Here is a 21694-nt window from a genome sequence, read left to right as displayed (position 1 = left end):
CTCCCTTGTCTCTCTCTCTCTCCCTTGTCTCTCTCTCTCTCCCTTGGCTCTCTCTCTCTCTCTTGTCTCTCTCTCTCTCTTGTCTCTCTCTCGCTCGTCTGGCGCGCCCTCTCCCTCTCTTTCTCTCTCTCTCGTCTCGCGCGCCCTCTTCCTCTCTCTCTCTCTCTCGTCTCGCGCGCGCTCTCCCTCTCTTTCTCTCTCGTCTCGCGCGCGCTCTCCCTCTCTTGTCTCTCTCTTTCTTGTCTCTCTCTCTCTCTTTTGTCTCTCTCTCTCTTTTTGTCTCTCTCTCTCTTTTGTCTCTCTCTCTCTCTCTTTTGTCTCTCTCTCTCTCTCTTTTGTCTCTCTCTCTCTCTCTTTTGTCTCTCTCTCCTCTCTCTCTCCTCTCTCTCTCCTCTCTCTCTCCTCTCTCTCTCCTCTCTCTCTCCTCTCTCTCTCCTCTCTCTCTCCTCTCTCTCTCCTCTCTCTCTCCTCTCTCTCTCTCTCTCTCTCCCTCTCTCTCCTCTCTCTCTCCTCTCTCTCTCCCTCTCTCTCTCCTCTCTCTCTCCTCTCTCTCTCCTCTCTCTCTCCTCTCTCTCTCCTCTCTCTCTCCTCTCTCTCTCTTCTCTCTCTCTTCTCTCTCTCTTCTCTCTCTCTCCTCTCTCTCTCCTCTCTCTCTCCTCTCTCTCTCCTCTCTCTCTCTTCTCTCTCTCTCTCCTCTCTCTCTCTCCTCTCTCTCTCTCCTCTCTCTCTCTCTCCTCTCTCTCTCTCCTCTCTCTCTCTCCTCTCTCTCTCTCTCTCCTCTCTCTCTCTCCTCTCTCTCTCTCTCTCCTCTCTCTCTCTCTTGTCTCTTGTGTCTCGTGTCTCGCTCGCTCGCTCTCGTCTCGCTCGCTCTCTTTCTTGGCTCGCTCGCTTCCCTTTTTCTTGTCTCTCTCACTCGCTCCCTCTCTTGCTCTTGCGTGCTCGCCTTTTCTTGTCTCTCGCGCTCTCTCTCTCGCGCTCTATCTCTCGCGCTCTCTCTTTCTTGTCTCTCTTTCTTGTCTCTCTTTCTCTTCTTTTCCAGTTTGTCATGGCCCATTTTCTGTGCGAAACCAATCAACTTTTAAATGGACAGGTGTATTGAGTCGTTATTGGTATAGCATTGCTTGGTACAAAGACGGCCTGCATGTTCCTGGTGGCCACCGTTGCGATGGCAAACAGGAGTAGATTTAACTTTTAAAAGACCCCATTAAGGAGAGGACCCTGTTGATTGTGGGGAAAACAACTGCACTTCCACAATGCGGTGAAGTTTGAATTTTTGTCAGATTCTGGTCAGATTTCCTGTAACTGACCAGGCGGCAGCCTGAGCATGACCTGCCTTGGGGGAAGGGAATTCTCTCGGGCATCACCAAGTTTGTGCTAATGCGGCTGATTCAGAAAGAAAGACAGACTTGCATTTATATAGCGCCTTTTATAACCACCATTGAAGTGCTTTTTTTTTTTAAGTGCAGTCACTGTTGTAATGTAGGAAACACAGCAGCCAATTTGCACACAGCAAGCTCCCACAAACAGCAATGTGATAATGACCAAATAATCTGTTTGTGATGGTTGAGGGATAACTCCCCTGCTCTTCGAAATAGTGCCATGGGAACTTTTACGTCCACCCGAGAGAGAAGAAGGGGCCTGAGTTTAATGGCACCTCCGACAGTGCAGCACTTCCTCAGCACTGTACTGGAGTATCGGCCTAGATTTTTGTGCTCAAGTCTCTTGAGTGGTACTTGACCCCACAACCTTTTGACTCCGAGGTGAGAGTGCCACCCACTGAGCCACAACTGAAACACATTCTGAAAAGTTCTTCAGGATCAGTGGCAGTAAAATTGGATGGGCACATGGGTGTGGCACAGCGGGTCATCACTTTTTTCCTCTCGAAGAACAGTTGATACCTCAGTCAGGTGACTTATGATTTGTGTGAAATACTCTGTTAATGGAATGCTTTTTGCTAATTTTGTGTCAAAACTTTCTTCTTAATTGCCTTTTCGTAGTTTGTTTATAAATTTTGACTGTGTAAAGCATGTGATCAATGACTGTGAATATTTTGCAGTTACAGAGTGTGGTAGAATTGGTTCACTTGTTGTCATTCTCTGGCCCAGTCAAGTCCGTTTACCCATTGACATTTGTTGAAATGAACCAGGTGAGATTTTTACTATTTTGTGTGGTGAGACCATGTTGGATTAGACACGAGCATTTAATTCCTTCAGTTTGTTCATCAGCTCAAAACAGTTTACAAATTAAAGAGCAACTGTCATAATCTAGGGCCATGCGACATTATTTTGTGTTGATGTAACATGAACATTTTTTCCCCCACAGGACACAGATGTTAGAATAGCACATTGCTTTCATTCTTAATTTTGTCCAAATTCATTTACATGATCATCAAGAAATAAAAACCACAATTTCTCCATGACGGTGAAACCATGGTTATTTGCACTCCCGTTGCCTGCATTCCCGATTGCAAGAGTTGGGATATTGGAGACATAGAAACATAGAAAATAGGTGCAGGAGTCGGCCATTCGGCCCTTCGAGCCTGCACCGCCATTCAATGAGTTCATGGCTGAACATGCAACTTCAGTACCCCATTCCTGCTTTCTCACCATACCCCTTGATCCCCCTAGTAGTAAGGACTTCATCTAACTCCTTTTTGAATATATTTAGTGAATTGGCCTCAACAACTTTCTGTGGTAGAGAATTCCACAGGTTCACCACTCTCTGGGTGAAGAAATTCCTCCTCATCTCGGTCCTAAATGGCTTCCCCCTTATCCTTAGACTGTGACCCCTGGTTCTGGACTTCCCCAACATTGGGAACGTTCTTCCTGCATCTAACCTGTCTAAACCCGTCAGAATTTTAAACGTTTCTATGAGGTCCCCTCTCATTCTTCTGAACTCCAGTGAATACAAGCCCAGTTGATCCAGTCTTTCTTGATAGGTCAGTCCCGCCATCCCGGGGGCTCGCGGCTTGTGTCCTGCATGATCCAGTTAAAAAGTGGATTGTGCTTTGAATTGAATTTTCACACTCCTCTGGGTTCTCTGGATGTCCAGTAGTTGGGACAGGTATTTACAATTCGTGCAGCTCTAGTACTTGCTGTTGGGCTAGGAGTCGAGTGGGAGGCCTGCTTTGGGTCTGGCAGTCTAGTGGGAATAGGGACAGTCAGTGGGCTGGATTTTCGGTTCTGCTCATTTCGGGGCGGTAATGGTGGGGGAGGGGGGGAAGTTTGCGCCCGGGAACAGTTTGCATCTCAGTCTGCAAAATTCAGCAGCTGGGCTCCTGAGTTTGGAGCGGAGCACTAAGGGAGACATTACGCACACCTCTCGGGACGCTAGGCCGGCTGAGCAAGTGAAAATCCCGAGCTAAACAGCCGGCCTCGGAGCGCCCTTAGAGAGGCCTGAAGCGGTGGGGGGGGGGGGGGCGGTGAACCTTAAAAAAAAAAACATTCCCAATAAATAACTTGCCACAACAACATAAATCGCAAATAAAATAAAATAAAATAAAAACCAATCACACTTACCCGAGGTCGACATTAATGACCTCACTGCGGCTGCTACAGCTTGGACCGCCCGCTTTCACGGGGGTTCCCAGCATGCCGCTCTGCGGATTGGGCGGCAGCCAAAAGTCAAGCCGGTGTCTCAACCAGGGGGCGTTGCACACCGGCTCGCCTCTTCCGGGCGGTGGTGCTCCACACCCCCTTCGAATGTCCCGGCGGTGCGCTGGAAGCTGGTCGTCCGCCCGGAAGAGCTGACCGCCGCCATTGCCACCCCTCCGGGGCGCTAACGGGGCGGCAGAAGGCCGAAAATGCAGCCCCATATCCTATGCTGAAACTAAGGCAGGAAACGGGTTGGGGACGTGTTCAGCTGCCACCCCAGCCTATTTTTGTGCTGCTGCTCTCCTGTAGGCAGGATACAGCAACCCGACATCTGTCGGTCCCAGGTGTCTAGTTTTGTTATGGCAACGGTGGGGGGGGGGGGGGAATTTTAACATTTTGATAACCAGAAAGAGGGAAATAACTTTTCAAAAGATTTTCTCCAGTTTTACTGGCAGCCTGGAGGCCTGTACTGCGGCCTAGACTCCCTGGCGGCGGCTGGGAAGCCTAGCAAAAATAATAGGTCCGCCGCGAGGGACACATCCTTGGCACGGGCGGTAGTCCTGCCATGCCGGAGATACTCCCAATTCTGAGAGCAGAAAATCTGGGCTGTTTTTTTTTTTAAATGGTGAAATATGATGAGCTGAACAGGTAACCTAAATGGACCAATCGGAAGCAAAACCCCACCATTTCAGACTAAGTACAGAGAGACCCTTAGTGATCCATTACCCTCCATTGTTTGGATCCCTTCCAGATATCAATTTAAATATTTTTTCCAAAGGCTGCACGTTTTCATTTTCTTCATGTTGTCTGACATTGTTATGCTCATTCAAGAATGTTGTCTTCTATTATTAAAAAAAAATCATATAGTACACAGTATTGTACAGGCCATCTGATTGTGAAGTTTGTATTTTGCAGTCATTAATAAGGTATGCTGAAGAACAGGGTTTCCCCAGCAAGTTGATTTTTTATATCTTTCATTGTTAAGCATCATGTGATATTCCGGAAGCTTCCTGTCCATTGTGTACCTGACGCTGACTAAACGATACTTTGGATGGGTGTTGACTACCTCGCAGTCCACTGTGATTGGCTCACTCTGAGGAAATTTACCTTGCCACTTTATCCATGACTGTGTTAGGAATAGGATTGACCATTCAGCCCCTCGAGCCTGTTCTGGCATTGGACGAGATCATGGCTAACCTGTATCTTAACTCCACCTATCCACATTGGTTCTGTAATCCTTCATGCCTTTAAAACCTGTTTTGAAATTTTCAATTGAACTAGTCTCAAACATAACCACCCACACACATCTGCTCATAGAATCATAGAGGCCATTTTGGCCCATCATGTCCCTGTCAGCCGACAAAGAGCTTTCCAGCCTAATCCCAATTATTCAGCTCTTGGTCCGTAGCCTTGTAGGTTACGGCACTTCAAGTGCACATCCAAGTACTTTTTAAATGTGGTGAGGGTTTTTGTCTCTACCACCCTTTTCAGCAGTGAGTTCCAGACCCTGCACCACCCTCTGGGTGAAAACATTTCCCCTCAAATCCCCGCTAAACCTACCAATTACTTCAAATCTATGCCCCCTGGTTGTTTACCTCTCTGCTAAGAGCAATAGGACCTTCCTATCCACTCTATCTGGGCCCCCCATAATTTTACCTCTAAGGTCCCCCCTCAGCCTCCTCTGTTCCAAAGAAAACACCCCCAGCCCATCCAATCTTTCCTCAGCTAAAATTCTCCAGTCCAGGCAACATCCTCGTAAATCTCCTCCGTACCCTCTCCAGTGCTATCCCATCTTTCCATTAATGTGTTGACCAGAACTGCACGCAGTCCTCTAGCTGTGGCCTAACTAGTATTGGCATGCACAAATATATATAGCGCACACACACACACACAAACATCACACGCTCGCGCACACACGCCTGCACAAACATCACACACGCACATCTGCACAAACGTCACACACAGTATCTTGCTGTTTGAACTTGTCTTTTTAAGCTGGCATTTTAACATGTATTCCTTTTCTGCTTTTGAAGACCCCGAGGAGCAGCTGAGCAACACTGCCAGTTGCCCAGAACAAAACAGCAACTCGCAGTGCACGTGTCATTCACCAGCACAACAGCACATCTCGCAGGACACAGTTAGTGAGCTTAAGGAGATAACACCGAGTGAGTCACATTGCAAAGGAGAGGAGGAGCAGGTGGTGATGGCAGAGGAGTGACAGCAAACCTGCTGACCGAATGGCTGCAATCAGTGCCCCCGCACACTCATTTGGAAAACCTAGTACAGGTTGAACCTCTCTGGTCCAGAAACATCCGTGGTTCGGCATCCATGGCAGAACTGCCGTTTTCCTGGGCCTGGGCTTGGAGTTCACTGTTGAGCGCTCCTGTGACACTCTGCTTGCTCATTGTGGGACTTGACGGTGCAGTGAAGGGGCGTCAGATCTGAAACAGACAGAGAAATGACCAATCACCAAAATTCCCCGCCTCTCCTCCCTCACTCAGCGATCATCAGTACTAACCTCCCGTGGTTCGGAAAATTCTCTTTCGGCACTGGTCAGGTCCTTGTAGGGTGTCGGATTAGAGAGGTCTAACCTGTCGTGCAATAGCATCGGGCAGTTGCTATTGATTAGGAAAGGAGATGAGCGTGCAGGCCATTCTGACGATGCAGCAGTCGCCTATTTGACACTTGGGCCAGCCCATTGACTGATAACTGGACCACTCCAACCCTCTCCTGTTGCCTTTGGTTCTTTTGCCAGTTACCTTAAGTGTCCTCTGGTTATTGACCTGCCACTGGAAACAGCTTCTCCTTGTTTACTCTTATCAAAACGCTTCATGATTTTGAACACCTCTATCAAATCGCCTCTTAACCTTCTCTGCTCTAAGTAGAACAATCCCAGTTTTTCTAGTCTCTCCACATACCTGAACTCCAGCATCCCTGGTACCATTCTGGTAAATCTCCTCTGCACCCTCTCCAAAACTTTGACATCCTTCCCCAAAGTGTGGTGCCCAGAATTGACCACAAAAGTCAGCCTGGGGCCTAACTAGTGTTTTATAAAGGTTTAGCTTAACTTCCTCTCTGTTTGTTTATAATGCCAAGGATCCCATATGCTTTTTGAACAGCCTTCTCAACTTATCATGCCACCTTCAAAGATTTGTGTCCATACACCCCAGGTGTCTCCATTCCTGCACCCCCTTTAAAATTATACCATTTAGTTTAGAAAAGCATAATACTGCGGATGTTGGAAATCTGAAATAAATAGAGAAAATGCTGGAAATACTCAGCAGGTCAGGCAGTATCTGTGGAGAGAGAAACAGAGTTAACCTTTCAGGTCGATGACCTTTTGTCAGAACTGAAAGAAGTTCAAGATATAGCAGGTTTTAAGCAAGTGCAGAGGCAGAGAAAGAGGGAAGGGAAGGTCTGTGATCGGATGGAAGGCAGGAGAGATTAAATGACCGAAGGGATGATGGTACGAGGCAAAAGGAGATGTTAATGGGGCAAGTAAAGGAAAAAAAAAAATGGGTTTAGGTGTGAATGGGAATAGCAGAATCATCATCAGCTGCTGTCTGGAAAAAATGGGGGCAGAGGTTGATCTGAAATTGTTGAACTCAGTGTTGAGTCTGGAAGGCCCCCACCTCCATATTTCACAATCGTGGGATCCAGTCTATTGGAAAATATCTGTAATCTCTTCTATATTCAATTCTGTATGCAGAGTGTGCATTTTTTTTGAAGACTTTCATGTACCTATAGTACCTGTAGCTGGCGCTATTTACTTTCGTGGTGTTACACCTTGTCTGTCACTGATGTACCTAGCCTGGTGTCGTACACAGTCAGTGCTATTGTATAATTAGGTGTCCTGCTTTTTCTTAGTTTTGTTTTAAATATTAATTTGCACAATTTTAATGTCATGGATCTTCTCCAAATGTTTCTTTTGACCGAATATATATTTACTAAATGAACGGATTTTATTTGCCTCATAGATAAGTAATTTTAAATTGAATTTTCTGCTTGGAAATGTAAATTTTTTTTTTGTGTTTTTGACCTGATGTATTACTCTATTCCTCCTTCTTTCTAGGTTTTGATCTTTTTATTGTTTAAATGCATTAGCAAGGCTTCACTCGGGCTGCATTGGCTCCAATTGTATTGAAATAAGTACATTTATATAATGTATCTTATAGCTTGCCTTTCTCAATTGGATCAGTGGTACACTGGTTCAGCCGCTGCCTGCAGCCCCAGCTCCCAGTGTGTCTATCGCATCCGATATCGCGCTTCCCCTGGTAACCGCTACAAAGTGCGTCCATCGCCTTGCTTGCCGTTCCCTCAGAGTCGCTGCTCTTGTCCCTGATCCAGCTCTTTCTCTTACTCATAAAACAGTGATTTCCTACAACTGAATGTATTATTTCCTTACAGTATTTTGGATATATGCTTTATCGAAATACCCTGCCCATAAACTGTACAGAGGCTACCCCGTTGGCATCACCCCAGAATGGTGTTCATGACCGAGCCTACGTCATGGTGGATGGGGTAAGTTGGCTGTTCCTCCTTGTTATCTAAAGTCGCGGTATTTTCTTCCAGCGCCCTGATGTCGACTTAAACCCTCATTCTCTTCAAAACTAATGGGTTCAATCTAGCAGAACATTAGATTATTACATAACATTGCAGAGTTATGACAATGGGCTCAATTTTCCCCACAGCATTGAAGAGTTACGCCTGATTTTTTTGGGGGCCTAAATACGGCAAAAAAAAATATTCTATGTTTCCCCATTGGATTTCTTCGTTTTGGCGTGATGTAACCCGGCATTTAGTTTTGGGGGTGGAGCCGTGATCTGTGCCAAAAAGATCGAGCTGCTATGGTAACCAGGGACCCAATGCGAGCTGAAGCTGCAAAGTGAAGCATACAGCCAGCTCCCAACACATTAAAAGAATTGAAAAACACATGGCAGCAACTTGCCTCCAAACCCGCCCGAAGGGCTTGCTGGTCCGGTCCCATTCTCAGTCCCCATTTTCAGAATTCGCGCAGGTGGCAGGTTACGCCCCCTTTAGCTGGAAAAAAAAACTCACCTAAAAAAATCGTAACTAACCGAGTTACACTGGTGCGAGTTGATTTGGGAAAACTCTGCTTTTTCAACTTGGGTCAAAAAAAGCAGCCTGCTCCAAAAAACGGCGCAAATCACTGTGGAAAATTGAGCCCATGGTATTTGAGAATTATACAGCAGCAGAGTATTGGGCCCCGAATCTCCTCGGGAGTTCCACTGGAAAATAGCCGGGACCCGGTTGCAGGGGGGTTGAAGGGGACATAGCTGGTGGCTGCGGAGTGGGCGGGGGTGGGGGGGGCGGCCCTGGCAGCCGCTGGTGGTGGGTAGGCAATCAATATTCTCGTTCATTTGGCAGGTGGGCACTGGAGATGCCCCTGTTGTGGGAAAGGGTGCCTGCTTGGCCCCATGCAAATTAGGTGCTCTTCCACTGACTCTGCAAACTTTTGACGCTGGAGTGCTCGGAGTGCTCCCAGTGCAACCGGCAGGATTGCAGCTCACAGATTTTCTGAGCCTCGCACCATTACAGAACAGCACACTTCTGAGTACTGTGCACAGTTCTGGTCTCCATATTATTAAATGTATATCATCACCATAGGCGGTCCCTCAAACGAGGATGACTTGCATCCACGAGAGTTCAGATGTTTCAATGAAGGACCCAATGGTCCAGTCCTGAACTCCAGTTGAGGGGGTGGAAGATGCCTGTGTGTGGATTTTTTTAATGTGTGGTGACCGTTGCACATCAGCCAGCACACACGGGCTTGACAGGGCTAGGCCTTTATCCAGTGGCAAGGATTAACCAGGACGACTGGAGACCTGCTCTGCTGCACGGACCTAGTGTGCACACATATCGCAGTGTGGGCAGGCCCGTGCTGCCCCTGGGCCCTCGGCTCTTCTGGGCCCCGTACCCTCATTCGCCGCACCTCCGCCACGATGTTCCAGGGCTCCAGCTCTATTTATAGCCCCGACCTGCGGTGGTGGTCTCTCTGTCGGGGCGACCCACGATATTAAATATATAGACGCACTGGAGAAGGTGCAATAAAGATTTACAAGGATGGTACCAGAACTGAACAGATATACTTACCCGGAAAGAATGAACAGGTTGGGGTTCTTTTCTCGAAGAGGGAAGAATGAGGGATGACCTGATGGAGGTCTTTAAAATTTTGAAAGGGTTTGATAAAGTAGACGTAAAGAAAAAGTTTTCACTTGCAGGGGAGACCGAAACTAGGGGCTATAAATATAAAATAGTCACCAATAAATCCAATAATGAATTCAGGAGGGAACTGCTTTACCCAGAGAGCGGTGAGAATGTGGAACTTGCTACCACAGGTGAACAGTATAGATATATTTAAGGGAAAGCAGATAAACACATGAGGGAGAAAGGAATAGAAGGTTATGCAGATAGTTAGATGAAGAGGGACGGGGAGGAGGCTTGCAAGGAGCATGGCCCAGTTGGGCTGAATGATTTGAACACACAAATCCTGCGTTGCTGTTCCAGTACCATAAGCACTACATGACTGCATGCAGTACCTTAAGGGTTTAAAAACCAGCTGTACTGTTCCAGACAAATTAATTGTCCCATTTCAGAATTTCTGACCATTTTGCCATGATGGATTTTGATATGATTTATATTAAAATGTCATATTTAATTCAGTTTTGCCCACAGGGGGTTAGATGCACACACAAGCACTGCTAGATGTGGATTATAATTCAGAAGAAGCACACATTAACATTCACATTAAGACCATGGATGTTTGTTTAGATATTCCAGTGATTGATCGCACCTATTATTGGGATGGTTCTATTCATTTGGAAGCAACAGGATAGTTATCGGGGCTCCATCCAGAGAGATGGTAACTGGTTTGATTAGCAGCTACACCAGCCAATCACCAGACACAGAGGTGGGGTGATGTGGTAAGAGTTTGCTAGTTTACTGTGAAGCTAATAATTAAAGGTGAACAAAGTCGAAAGCTCACAACGGGAAGATAAACAGAGGTGCAAAGGTCTTTTCTAGACGAATAGGATCAACCAGTCACACAGACAATGTTCTGGTTTGAAAAGTGTGTTCTGGCCCACTAATGGAGACAATGTGGCAATTTTGTTCTTTTGTATGTCACACTGGAGTGTTTTATTAGATCCATCCTTCATGAGACATGAGAAAACACGAGGGCTTGTACAAAATTATAGTATCTAGTTAATTTAACATGGCCTTTATTGTTATGGCCCTGGGTCTTGCTGTCAGATGTCTAGTTATTGGACAATAATGGCAGACTGCTGATTGTAAGGGACATCGTATTACATCGGATATACAACACAGAAACAGGCCATTTGGCCCAACCAGTCCATGCCAGCGTTTATGTTCCACTCGAGCCTCCTCCCGCCTTTTCTCATCTAAATCTATCAGCATAACCCGCTATTCCCTTCTCCCTCATATGCTTGTCCAGCCTCCTGTTAAATGTATCGATACTATTTCCTTCAACCACTCCCTGTGGCAATGAGTTCCACATTCTCACCACTCTTTGGGTAAAGAAGTTGCTTCTGAATTCCCTTTTGGATTTCTTGGTGACTATCTTATATTGATGGCCTCTAGACGTGAGTTCTGCTTATGGGATATATTTAAAATATCCGGTGCAGAACCAAAATTTGTAACACCATTTTTGCATGGCTTGTTTTTCCTTTCCCAAAGTTACTAGCTTAAATGTGGAGTCGAGCATTGTATTCCATACACCGGCGGTGAGATTTAAGTTATGTGTATGACGGCCAGTTAATTTTGAAACTGATTGGCAGTAATTCAAATCCAAAAAGCCTGGCAAGTGGCCAAAGGGGGCTAACGTAATTTGAACCAGCTGAAATGATATCAAACTGATTGTGTATTCTTCCCTGAAAGTTAAGGTTGCTAGCTCCCACAATTAGGAAAGATTTTAGGAAAAGAGATGCATATATAAAAGCTATCAATGAAACAACTTGGTGCATAGATTGTGACCTTTCATTGTCTTCCTTTTGAACAGCTAGATCATAGAATTTCTATTTCTATCTCTATCTCGCAACACTCTTTACTTCCTGTTTGTGCTACTTGACTTCTGCTTGTCACATTTGAAGCACTTTTTGTTACTTTTTCCCACCATTACCAATTCTCCTATGCTTGTGAAATCTTGTCACTCCTATTGCGAAATCACTTGAAATTCCTTCTAAAACTATTTTTATTGTCTGCTATTTTTTTCTTCAGTAACTTAAATTTCTTAGGTCCAAAATATTAAACATACAGGGGTAACAGACGATTCGGAAAGATAGACAAGAAGGGAAAGGAGGTGGGGTAGCTCTGTTAATAAAGGATGATATCAGGGCAATTGTGAGAGACGATATTGGCTCGAATGAACAAAATGTGGAATCATTGTGGCTGGAGATTAGAGATAGTAAGGGGAAAAAGTCACTGGTGGGCTTAGTTTATAGGCCCCCAAATAATAACTTCACGGTGGGGCGGGCAATAATCAAGGGAATAATGGAGGCATGTGAAAAAGGAACGGCAGTAGTCATTGGGGGATTTTAACCTACATATCGATTGGTCAAATCAAATCGCACGGGGTAGCCTGGAGGAAGAATTCATAGAATGCATACGGGATTGTTTCTTAGAACAGTATGTTACAGAACCTACAAGGGAGCAAGTTATCTTAGATCTGGTCCTGTGTAATGAGACAGGGAAAATAAACGATCTCCTAGTAAAAGATTCTCTCGGAATGAGTGATCACAGTATGGTTGAATTTGTAATACAGATTGAGGGTGAGGAAGTTGTGTCAGAAACGAGCGTACTATGCTTAAACAAAGGGGACTACAGTGGGATGAGGGCAGAGTTGGCTAAAGTAGACTGGAAACACAGACTAAACGGTGGCACAATTGAGGAACAGTGGAGGACTTTTAAGGAGCTCTTTCATAGTGCGCAACAAAAATATATTCCAGTGAAAAAGAAGGGCGGTAAGAGAAGGGATAACCAGCCGTGGATAACCAAGGAAATAAAGGAGAGTATCAAATTAAAGACCAATGCGTATACGGTGGCCAAGGTTAGTGGGAAACTAGAAGATTGGGAAAATTTTAAATAACAGCAAAGAATGACTAAAAAAGCAATAAAGAAAGTAAAGATAGATTACGAAAGTAAACTTGCGCAAAACATAAAAACAGATAGTAAAAGCTTTTACAGATATATAAAACGGAAAAGAGTGACTAAAGTAAATGATGGTCCCTTAGAAGATGAGAAGGGGGATTTAATAATGGGACATATGGAAATGGCTGAGACCTTAAACAATTATTTTGCTTCGGTCTTCACAGTGGAAGACACAAAAACCATGCCAGAAATTGCCGGTCACAGGAATGTGGGAAGGGAGGACCTTGAGACAATCACTATCACTAGGGGGGGGTAGTGCTGGACAGGCTAATGGGACTCAAGGTAGACAAGTCCCCTGGTCCTGATGAAATGCATCCCAGGGTATTAAAAGAGATGGCGGAAGTTATAGCAGATGCATTCATTATAATCTACCAAAATTCTCTGGACTCTGGGGAGGTACCAGCGGATTGGAAAACAGCTAATGTAACGCCTCTGTTTAAAAAAAGGGGGCAGACAAAAGGCAGGTAACTATAGGCCGGTTAGTTTACCATCTGTCGTGGGGAAAATGCTTGAAACTATCATCAAGGAAGAAATAGCGGGACATCTAGATAGGAATAGTGCAATCAAGCAGACGCAGCATGGATTCATGAAGGGGAAATCATGTTTAACTAATTTACTGGAATTCTTTGAGGATATAACGAGCATGGTGGATAGAGGTGTACCGATGGATGTGGTGTATTTAGATTTCCAAAAGGCATTCGATAAGGTGCCACACAAAAGGTTACTGCAGAAGATAGAGGTACGTGGAGTCAGAGGAAATGTATTAGCATGGATCGAGAATTGGCTGACTAACAGAAAGCAGAGAGTCGGGATAAATGGGTCCTTTTCGGGTTGGAATTCGATGGTTAGTGATGTGCCACAAGGATCGGTGCTGGGACCACAACTGTTTACAATATACATAGATGACCTGGAAGAGGGGACAGAGTGTAGTGAAACAAAATTTGCAGATGACACAAAGATTAGTGGGAAAGCGGGTTGTGTAGAGGACACAGAGAGGCTGCAAAGAGATTTGGATAGGTTAAGCGAATGGGCTAAGGTTTGGCAGATGGAATACAATGTCGGAAAGTGTGAGGTCATCCACCTTGGGGGGAAAAAAAAACAGTAAAAGGGAATATTATTTGAATGGGGAGAAATTACAACATGCTGAGGTGCAGAGGGACCTGGGGATCCTTGTGCGTGAATCCCAAAAAGTTAGTTTGCAGGTGCAGCAGGTAATCAGGAAGGCGAATGGAATGTTGGCCTTCATTGCGAGAGGGATGGAATACAAAAGCAGGGAGGTCCTGCTGCAACCGTGTAGTGTATTGGTGAGGCCGCACCTGGAGTACTGCGTGCAGTTTTGGTCACCTTACTTAAGGAAGGATATACTGGCTTTGGAGGGGGTACAAAGTCGATTCACTAGGCTGATTCCAGAGATGAGGGGGTTATCTTATGATGATAGATTGAGTAGACTGGGTCTTTACTCGTTGGAGTTCAGAAGGATGAGGGGTGATCTTGTAGAAACATTTAAAATAATGAAAGGGATAGACAAGATAAAGGCAGAGAGGTTGTTTCCACTGGTCGGGGAGACTAGAACTAGGGGGCACAGCCTCAAAATACAGGGGAGCCAATTTAAAACCGAGTTGAGAAGGAATTTCTTCTCCCAGAGGGTTGTGAATCTGTGGAATTCTCTGCCCAAGGAAGCAGTTAAGGCTAGCTCATTGAATGTATTCAAATCACAGATAGATAGATTTTTAACCAATAAGGGAATTAAGGGTTACGGGGAGCGGGCGGGTACGTGGAGCTGAGTCCACGGCCAGATCAGCCATGATCTTGTTGAATGGCGGAGCAGGCTCGAGGGGCTAGATGGCCTACTCCTGTTCCTAATTCTTATGTTCTTAAAATAATGGTTTATGCAAAATAAAATATTTTTTTTTAAAGTGCCTGTTTAACAATAAATTTATCCATTGAAATATCTTCTAATGCTTCCATTAAAGCTTTTGCTTGACTGCATGTTAGAAAATCCTGGGCCTAACTGGCTACTTTTACCCCGCAACAGTTGAGATTGAGCTTTCAATCACACTGCACATTTTGTGCACAACAAGTTCACAGAATTTTCCATAATTCAATCTGTGCTAATAAGACAGTGTCCCTGGTAACAATACATTACACAGGAGTTCTTAAATCACCAGCTGATTATCTCGCCTGCACTTTGTTGATGGTTACAATAGATAAATGCTAATTGTTTACACCTTTGCGACAGATTCTAAATTCTAACACAACAGAGAGATGGAGAGAAAGGCAGAAATAGAGAGTCAGTAAGTCAGTTCCTTTCTTGTAATTTGATTTTTTTTTTAAATGAATTTTTAAAACTTACAAATCCTCTGAGGGAAACGGAAAGGATGGTATAAAGGAACGAGGAGAGCGAGAAAGAGGAGGGATTGAGAGAAGAGGTGTTGAGCGAGACAGAGAGAGCGATGTGATGGGAGTGTGGGGGAAGCCCCAATTGTAGCCTTCAGCTATTGTTCCCTTCCTCATCACACCGTGGTATAGTCGCCACCATCTCCCATCCCATCCAAAAGGAAATTGGGAAAGGAAGAGATGCAGAAGAGGAAAGAATAAGAAGGGTTAAGAAGAGAGAGGAGAAGTGAAAGAGAGGAGAGACAGCATCTGGCCTCAGATGAGCAAGAGAGTGACCATACTGTCTGACGTACTGCATGGCAGACTGGCTAGTGATGTATTAAAAATCATACACCATGTCAACTTTTTCCATAATGAATTCCTATTTCTACATTTATAATGGACTGCCTATGTGAAACTTGTTGGGCTGTAATAACATCCTCGCCCAGTGCAGTTGCTGCTCTTCAGTCAGCTGTATTGAGAGAAATAATTTTCATCAAAACAAATTTCAGAATTTATTTTATAAAATTGGAGGGGCAGATTTCTTCAAGTTAAATTTTTTTTCAACCAATGAAGCTGCATATTTGAGGGGGAAAAAAGACAGACTATTTACCATTACCTACTATCCATCCTTAACTGCCCTGAGCTTTGACCCATCCTTCCTTACTTACTCTTACCCCTGGTCCACCCTTCCCTACCAACCCTGAGCTCTTGCCTACACCCTCCCTACCCAAGGCTCTCGCCCATCCTGACTTAACCAGCTCTGAACTCTTACCTACTGCTCCCTACCTACCTTTAGCTCTCGCCCAGTCTTCCATACTTACCATGAGCTCTTGCCTACACCCTACCTACCCAAAGCTCTTGTCCACACCCTAACTACCCAAAGCTCTTGTCTATCCCGCCCTTCCTACCTTGAACTCTCGCCCATCCCTACTTACCAGCTCTGAACTCTTCCCTCAATCCTCCGTAGCTACCTTCAGCTCTCGCCCTACCTAGCGTGAGCTCTTGCTATCCACTCCCTACCTAACCTAAGCTCCTGCCCTAACTACCCTATACTCTCGCCCACCCCTTCCTACCTTGCCCTGAGGTATCTCTCACCCTTCCTAACTTAAAGAAAGACTGCATTTACATAGTGCCGTTCACGACCAACGGACGTCTCAAAACGCTTTACAGCTAATGAAGTACATTTGGAGTGTAGTCACTGGTGTAATGTGGGAAATGGGGCAGCCAACTTGCACACAGCAAACTTCCATAAACAGCAATGTGATAATGACCAGATAATCTGTATTTGTTATGTTGATTGAGGGATAAATATTGGCCTGGACACCGGGGATAACTCCCCTGCTCCTCTTCAAAATAGCGTCATGGGATCTTTTACGTCCACCTGAGAGAGCAGACGGGGCCTCGGTTTAACATCTCATCCGAAAGACGGCAACTCTGACAGTGCAGCACTCCCTCAGCACTGCACTGGAGTGTCATCCTAGATTTATGTGCTCAAGTTCCTGGAGTGGGACTTCAACCCACAACCGTCTGACTCAGAGGCGAGAGTGCTACCCACTGACACCTTAAAATATCTTCACACCCACCCCTCCCCTACCTACCTGTACCTCTTGCCCACCCCTCCCTATCTTCTATCTTAGGGTTGCACCAGTCCTTTATTTATGATCTCAATTCACTTTTTAAAAAAAAAAACAAATTAATAATTTTGATTCATTTCAATAGTGGTAAAAAAAAAAAATACTTTTTAAGATGTCTTTCCAAAAACGCAATGCGTCAAAAATGTCACAATGTATGGAATATAACCGGGGATATTTAGTAATGGAAAATTGCAGCATGTTGTTAAAACAGTGTACAGAAAAGGCACATCCTGAATCCAGTGTCTGGCACACAGGGGCGTTTGTGTACATTTTAAATTGAATTTAAAAAAAAAAGCTGCAACAATATTAATAGTGACAAGTTTGGGGCATATTGATTAGAATGTTTATAATTGAATGTTTATAGTTATCAAGGAAACTACAACTGTGTGGATTGGTTGTCTGTGCAAGTCACTGTTCCTGAAGCAGAAACGGTCAATTGGTATACTACACACTTTAAACATGATTTGTTATGCCTTCTACGTTCTTTTTAAAATTTGTTGTACTTGAGACAGTTTACCTTTCCTATATTTAAATGTTTTGATTTGAATATCTTTTTTTAAACAACTATGCTGCCTGTCTGAAATTGTGACCGACCACTTCTTCAACATTGATCAAATTAATGTTGTTTTTCTCTACTTGACGATGTGACACACTGCCCTGAAAATAAAATGTGACGAGATAAGAGAAGTGAATACAAAAAAAAAGGCTTCAAATGCAGAACAGAGCCAAAATTAAGCTTAAGTACTGTAGTTTGATGTAGTGAACAACTTGAAAAATAACAACTTGTATTGACACAGCACCTCTAATACAGGAAAACATCCCAAGGTGCTTCACAGCAGCATATTGAGAAAATATTGGCACTAAGCCACAGAATGAGATATTAGGAGAGAGTGTAAGGTTGTGCTGAGGACATTCTGACACCCAGACCTGGTTAATATGGAGGTAGTGAGCTGTAGGTGCGAAATCAGTGCTCAAAGGCAGCTCACCAATTGGGGGGAGGGAAGGGGCGGGGGGGGAGGGCTGACTCGCCTTCTGAACCGGCTTATAGTCAGATCCTGAGTGGAGGGGAGGCAATCCAGGGGGTGGCTACTTGCATGGGTCAACAGCAATAAAAGTTCAAGAAAAAACTTTGTCCATTTTCTATTTGCCACCCACCCCCTCCTAGCGGTCCCTTTTGAGGACCACTGGTCAGGCCACTCACCATCAGTACAAATGAGTTCAACATGCGCAAATTGCAATCGAGGTACTCTTTGTCATAGCACCCCAGTTTGCATATTAAAAGTGACCACCCCTCTGAAACAGGGCAGTAAGTTGCTTAATGACATTTTTACATCGCTACTGCCCCATTTTGTACCAGGCAGTGTCTGGTGGTTCAGTGGGCAGCACACTCGCCTCTTGAGTCAGAAGGTTATGGGTTCAAGTTCCGCTCCAGAGACTTGAGCACAGGCTCTCACTTCAGCGCTGAACTGAGGGAGCGCTGCACTGTTGGAGGTGCCGTCTTTCGGGTGAGATGTTAAACCTCTCAGGTGGGTGTAAAAGATCCCATGGCACTATCCGAAGATGAAGAGGGAGTTCCACCCGGTGTCCTGGCCAACCAACACCACTAAAACAGCTAATTTGGTCATATATCTCACTGTGAATTGTGGGAGCTTCCTGTGCGCAAATTGGCTGCCACGCTTCCTACACATCAAAAGCACTTCTTTGGCTGTAGGGCGCTCTGGAACATTCTGTGATCATGAAAAGCGCTTTATAAATGCAAGTTTTTCTTTAAAATAGGCCATGTGCTTTTCAGCCTGCAAAGGAGATATTTGAGTGGTGACCTGAGAGGTATAGAAAATAAAAATGGTATAGAAAAGGATAATCCAAATATTATTTTAAATTGTACAGTGGGAGTGGGACAAGAGTAAATGGTAACTTTAACTTTATGCAGAGAGTGATCATCACTAGGGATAGACTTCTGGGCAGGATGGTGGAAATGAATACTCTACAATCATTTAAGAACAAAATAGATGCAGTAATGAGGGGGCTTGTTTTTAATTTATTAAGTTGGACAAAATAAGTATCTTGTGATGTGCTGAAATAATCATTTACTCAGATACAGCAATGCTAACAACGAGGACCTAACCGAAGGGAACAGGCAATTTTAAAGAGATACTCAACCTATAGGGCAGTGTTCCTATCTCCCAATTTCATTAAGGGATGTCCCGCTATGTAAATAAATGTAGATGTTATCATGAGTCTTGTGCACAAGCTTGCATTGTGCATGGACAGAGCATTGGAGCATGGAGTTGGCCTTGGGCGTATGAGTAACAGTGCAATTAGCCCTGGTATTCGCATTATCAGCTCCTACATGTCCACCTGACTTCGGTTCTTCGCCCTAATTTCCTAACAACTAACTTGTTTCTGATTTGAGCCCTTTAATCTGTGAAAGATTTACCTTGGGACAATTTCCTCTCTCTCTCTCTCTCTCTCTCTCTCTCTCTCTCATAATCTTCAAAACTTCATTTTGGCCAAGCACTGCTCGTCTCCAAAGAGAGCAGTCTAACTTCTTTAACCTGCCTCGTAACTAAGATTTCTGTTTGATAGAATTACCGCAGCTATGTAAACCTCACCCTAACCATTGCACTGAAAGTGGCTGTGGATAATGCAAGTTGGCAATCACTTCAACACAAAATGCATAGAAGACTGATGGCTCTCCGATTACCCATAACTGTCGCAAACTGAAATAATCTACCAGCAGAATGGTATTTTATCTCCAGCACTAAGTTTTTTTCAGTTTTGAGCTGCTCAGAACTATGGCAGAGATGATACTGTATGGAGCTTCTAAAATAACTGCTCGGGACTGCGCTGGATGTGGTACAGCACAGCTTCTCAAATACCTTAGTGGCTGAAACAGAACTTGAAACACTAACAAAAACACCCGATTTGAAAATTAATCTTGATCCTGTATTGCTGCAAGTTGTGTGTTGTGAAATTGCTACCCCCAACGTCACAGCTTTTTTATATTATTGGTTTGTCTGTATTCCAACATGCTCTACAATTTATGTTTTTATATTGTGTTTAAAACATGCCTCTGTTTTGTTCTATGTTTTTTCATTAGGTTTTTCAAGGGATTCTAGAAAGAAATACCATCATCACAATTAACGTCACTGGACAGGCTGGATCACAACTTGATATATTAGTGGAAAACATGGGCAGAATAAATTATGGGAGAGGCATCCATGACTCTAAGGTATCTATTGTACATTTTACAGTATTGTACCTGTCCTGTTACTGGAAGGACTTCAGTTGCTGTTAGTTTGGAGTCATTTAATAGTGTTGAGGAACTTTTAACAATGTGTGTGCACGTACCTGGACAAACCCTACAGAGGTCTGAAATAAAAATAGAGAATGCCGGAAATACTCAGCAGGTCAGGCAGCATCTGTGGAGAGGGAAAAAGCGTTAACGTTTCAGGTCGGTGACCTCTCGTGAGAGGCCTACTCATTTTAGCAAAAGTTTGCAGTTCTGATTCTATTCAATCCTCCTCCTGTTCTGGACATCAGGATATGTATTGTCCATCAGTTTTTGGGATAGATTTATGGAACTCCTAAGAATAATAACTAGAACCTTGTCTATTTCCTTGACCGTCCTAGGGTATATACCATCTAGTTCAGAAGCCCTGCAAAGCTTGTGATTTTTCATAATGAATTCCTTAGCGAGAGTGACTGGATTTGCAACTCGTCCTCATCCATGCCTTTTACTAGTAAGGCTCTGTAGACCTTTCATTAAAGCAGATCTAGTGTGCAGTGTCTCCTGGGTCATATTGTTTGAGGTATGTGATGCTGAAATCTGATTTAAGTAGATCCTTGGTGATTATAACTGTTCTGCTTGAGACTGTGTAAATGGCAGATTCCATTGATTTGGTGGGTCCTGGGTTCCTCCAGGAACTAGGATGTGATTTATTTTTTTTTCCAAGCACTGGACAAGATACCAGGCTCACCTTTTTTTAAAACGCACATGATGAACTGCTCCAGAATGCCAGGTTCAAATGGCAGGTTCATGCATTACCATAAGAGTGTGGAAATATAATTGACAGACACGACAATATTTTAGTGCCATTGCTGTTTTTTTCAGAGCATTGGATGTGCATACCCGCCAAACTTAAAAAATTCAAAAGCAGCCCTGAATTTTCGATGGTTGGTGAAGATGAGTTATACTGAAAGTGAATGGGACACAAGCTGGTCATAACTTAACCTGCAGGTATATCCAACACAACGGAAACAGCTTGCATTTATATTGCGCCTTTAACATCGCAAGGCGCTTCACAGGAGCGTTGGCAGAAAAAGTTTGACACCAAGCCACATGAGATATTAAGACAAGAAAGAGATGGGTTTTAAGGAGCGTCGGCAAGGAGGAGAGAGATAGAGAGGCGGAGAGGTTTAGGGAAGGAATTCCAGAGCTTCAGGCCTTGACAGCTGAAGGCATGGCTGCCAGTGGTGGACCAAAGGAAGTCGGGAATGTACAAGAGGCCAAAATTGGAGGAACGCAGATTTCGTGGAGGATTGTAGTGCTGGAGGAGGTTATGGAGCGTGGGTAGGTACAACAGGAGCGGCGAAAGAGCGGCGAGAGACTAGAGGGATGTGATCGGGGCCCAGGGGAGGCATGAGTTTGGGCCCAGGGGGCAGCACGGACCAGCCCACACTGCGATAGGTGTGCGCACTGGGTCCTTGCAGCAGAGCAGGTCTCCAGTTGTCTTGGGCAATCCTTGCCACTGGACCAAGACCGAGCTCTGTCAATCCCATGTGGTGGCTGGTTTGCAACGGCCACCACACGTTTTTATTTTAAAAAAAATAATCCACGCACGGGCATCTTCCACCCTTGAGGATGTAGTTCGGGTTCTTCTTTCGAAACACCTGTGAACT

The 21694-nt window shown here is 44.5% G+C and overlaps 1 protein-coding gene across 3 annotated transcripts in view; it reads left to right on the top strand.

Annotated features, from left to right (window-relative positions):
- LOC139257940 (beta-galactosidase-like) overlaps positions 1-21694 on the top strand; it is a 75970-nt gene that overhangs the window by 49087 nt on the left and 5189 nt on the right. For 2 of the 3 annotated variants that reach the window (XM_070874684.1, XM_070874682.1), the window contains 3 exons: positions 2057-2146; positions 8001-8114; positions 19893-20024. In XM_070874684.1, coding sequence (XP_070730785.1) covers positions 2057-2146; positions 8001-8114; positions 19893-20024 — 336 coding nt within the window. Of the gene's footprint in view, positions 1-2056; positions 2147-8000; positions 8115-19892; positions 20025-20906; positions 21033-21694 lie in introns of all 3 variants that reach the window. The other variant, XM_070874683.1, reaches the window with a different exon arrangement.

This window comes from Pristiophorus japonicus, unplaced genomic scaffold (assembly GCF_044704955.1).
Source record: "Pristiophorus japonicus isolate sPriJap1 unplaced genomic scaffold, sPriJap1.hap1 HAP1_SCAFFOLD_937, whole genome shotgun sequence".
Lineage (NCBI taxonomy): Eukaryota > Metazoa > Chordata > Chondrichthyes > Pristiophoridae > Pristiophorus > Pristiophorus japonicus.
The sequence above is the reverse complement of the archived record's forward strand: the minus strand, read 5'-3'. Positions and strand labels throughout refer to the sequence as shown.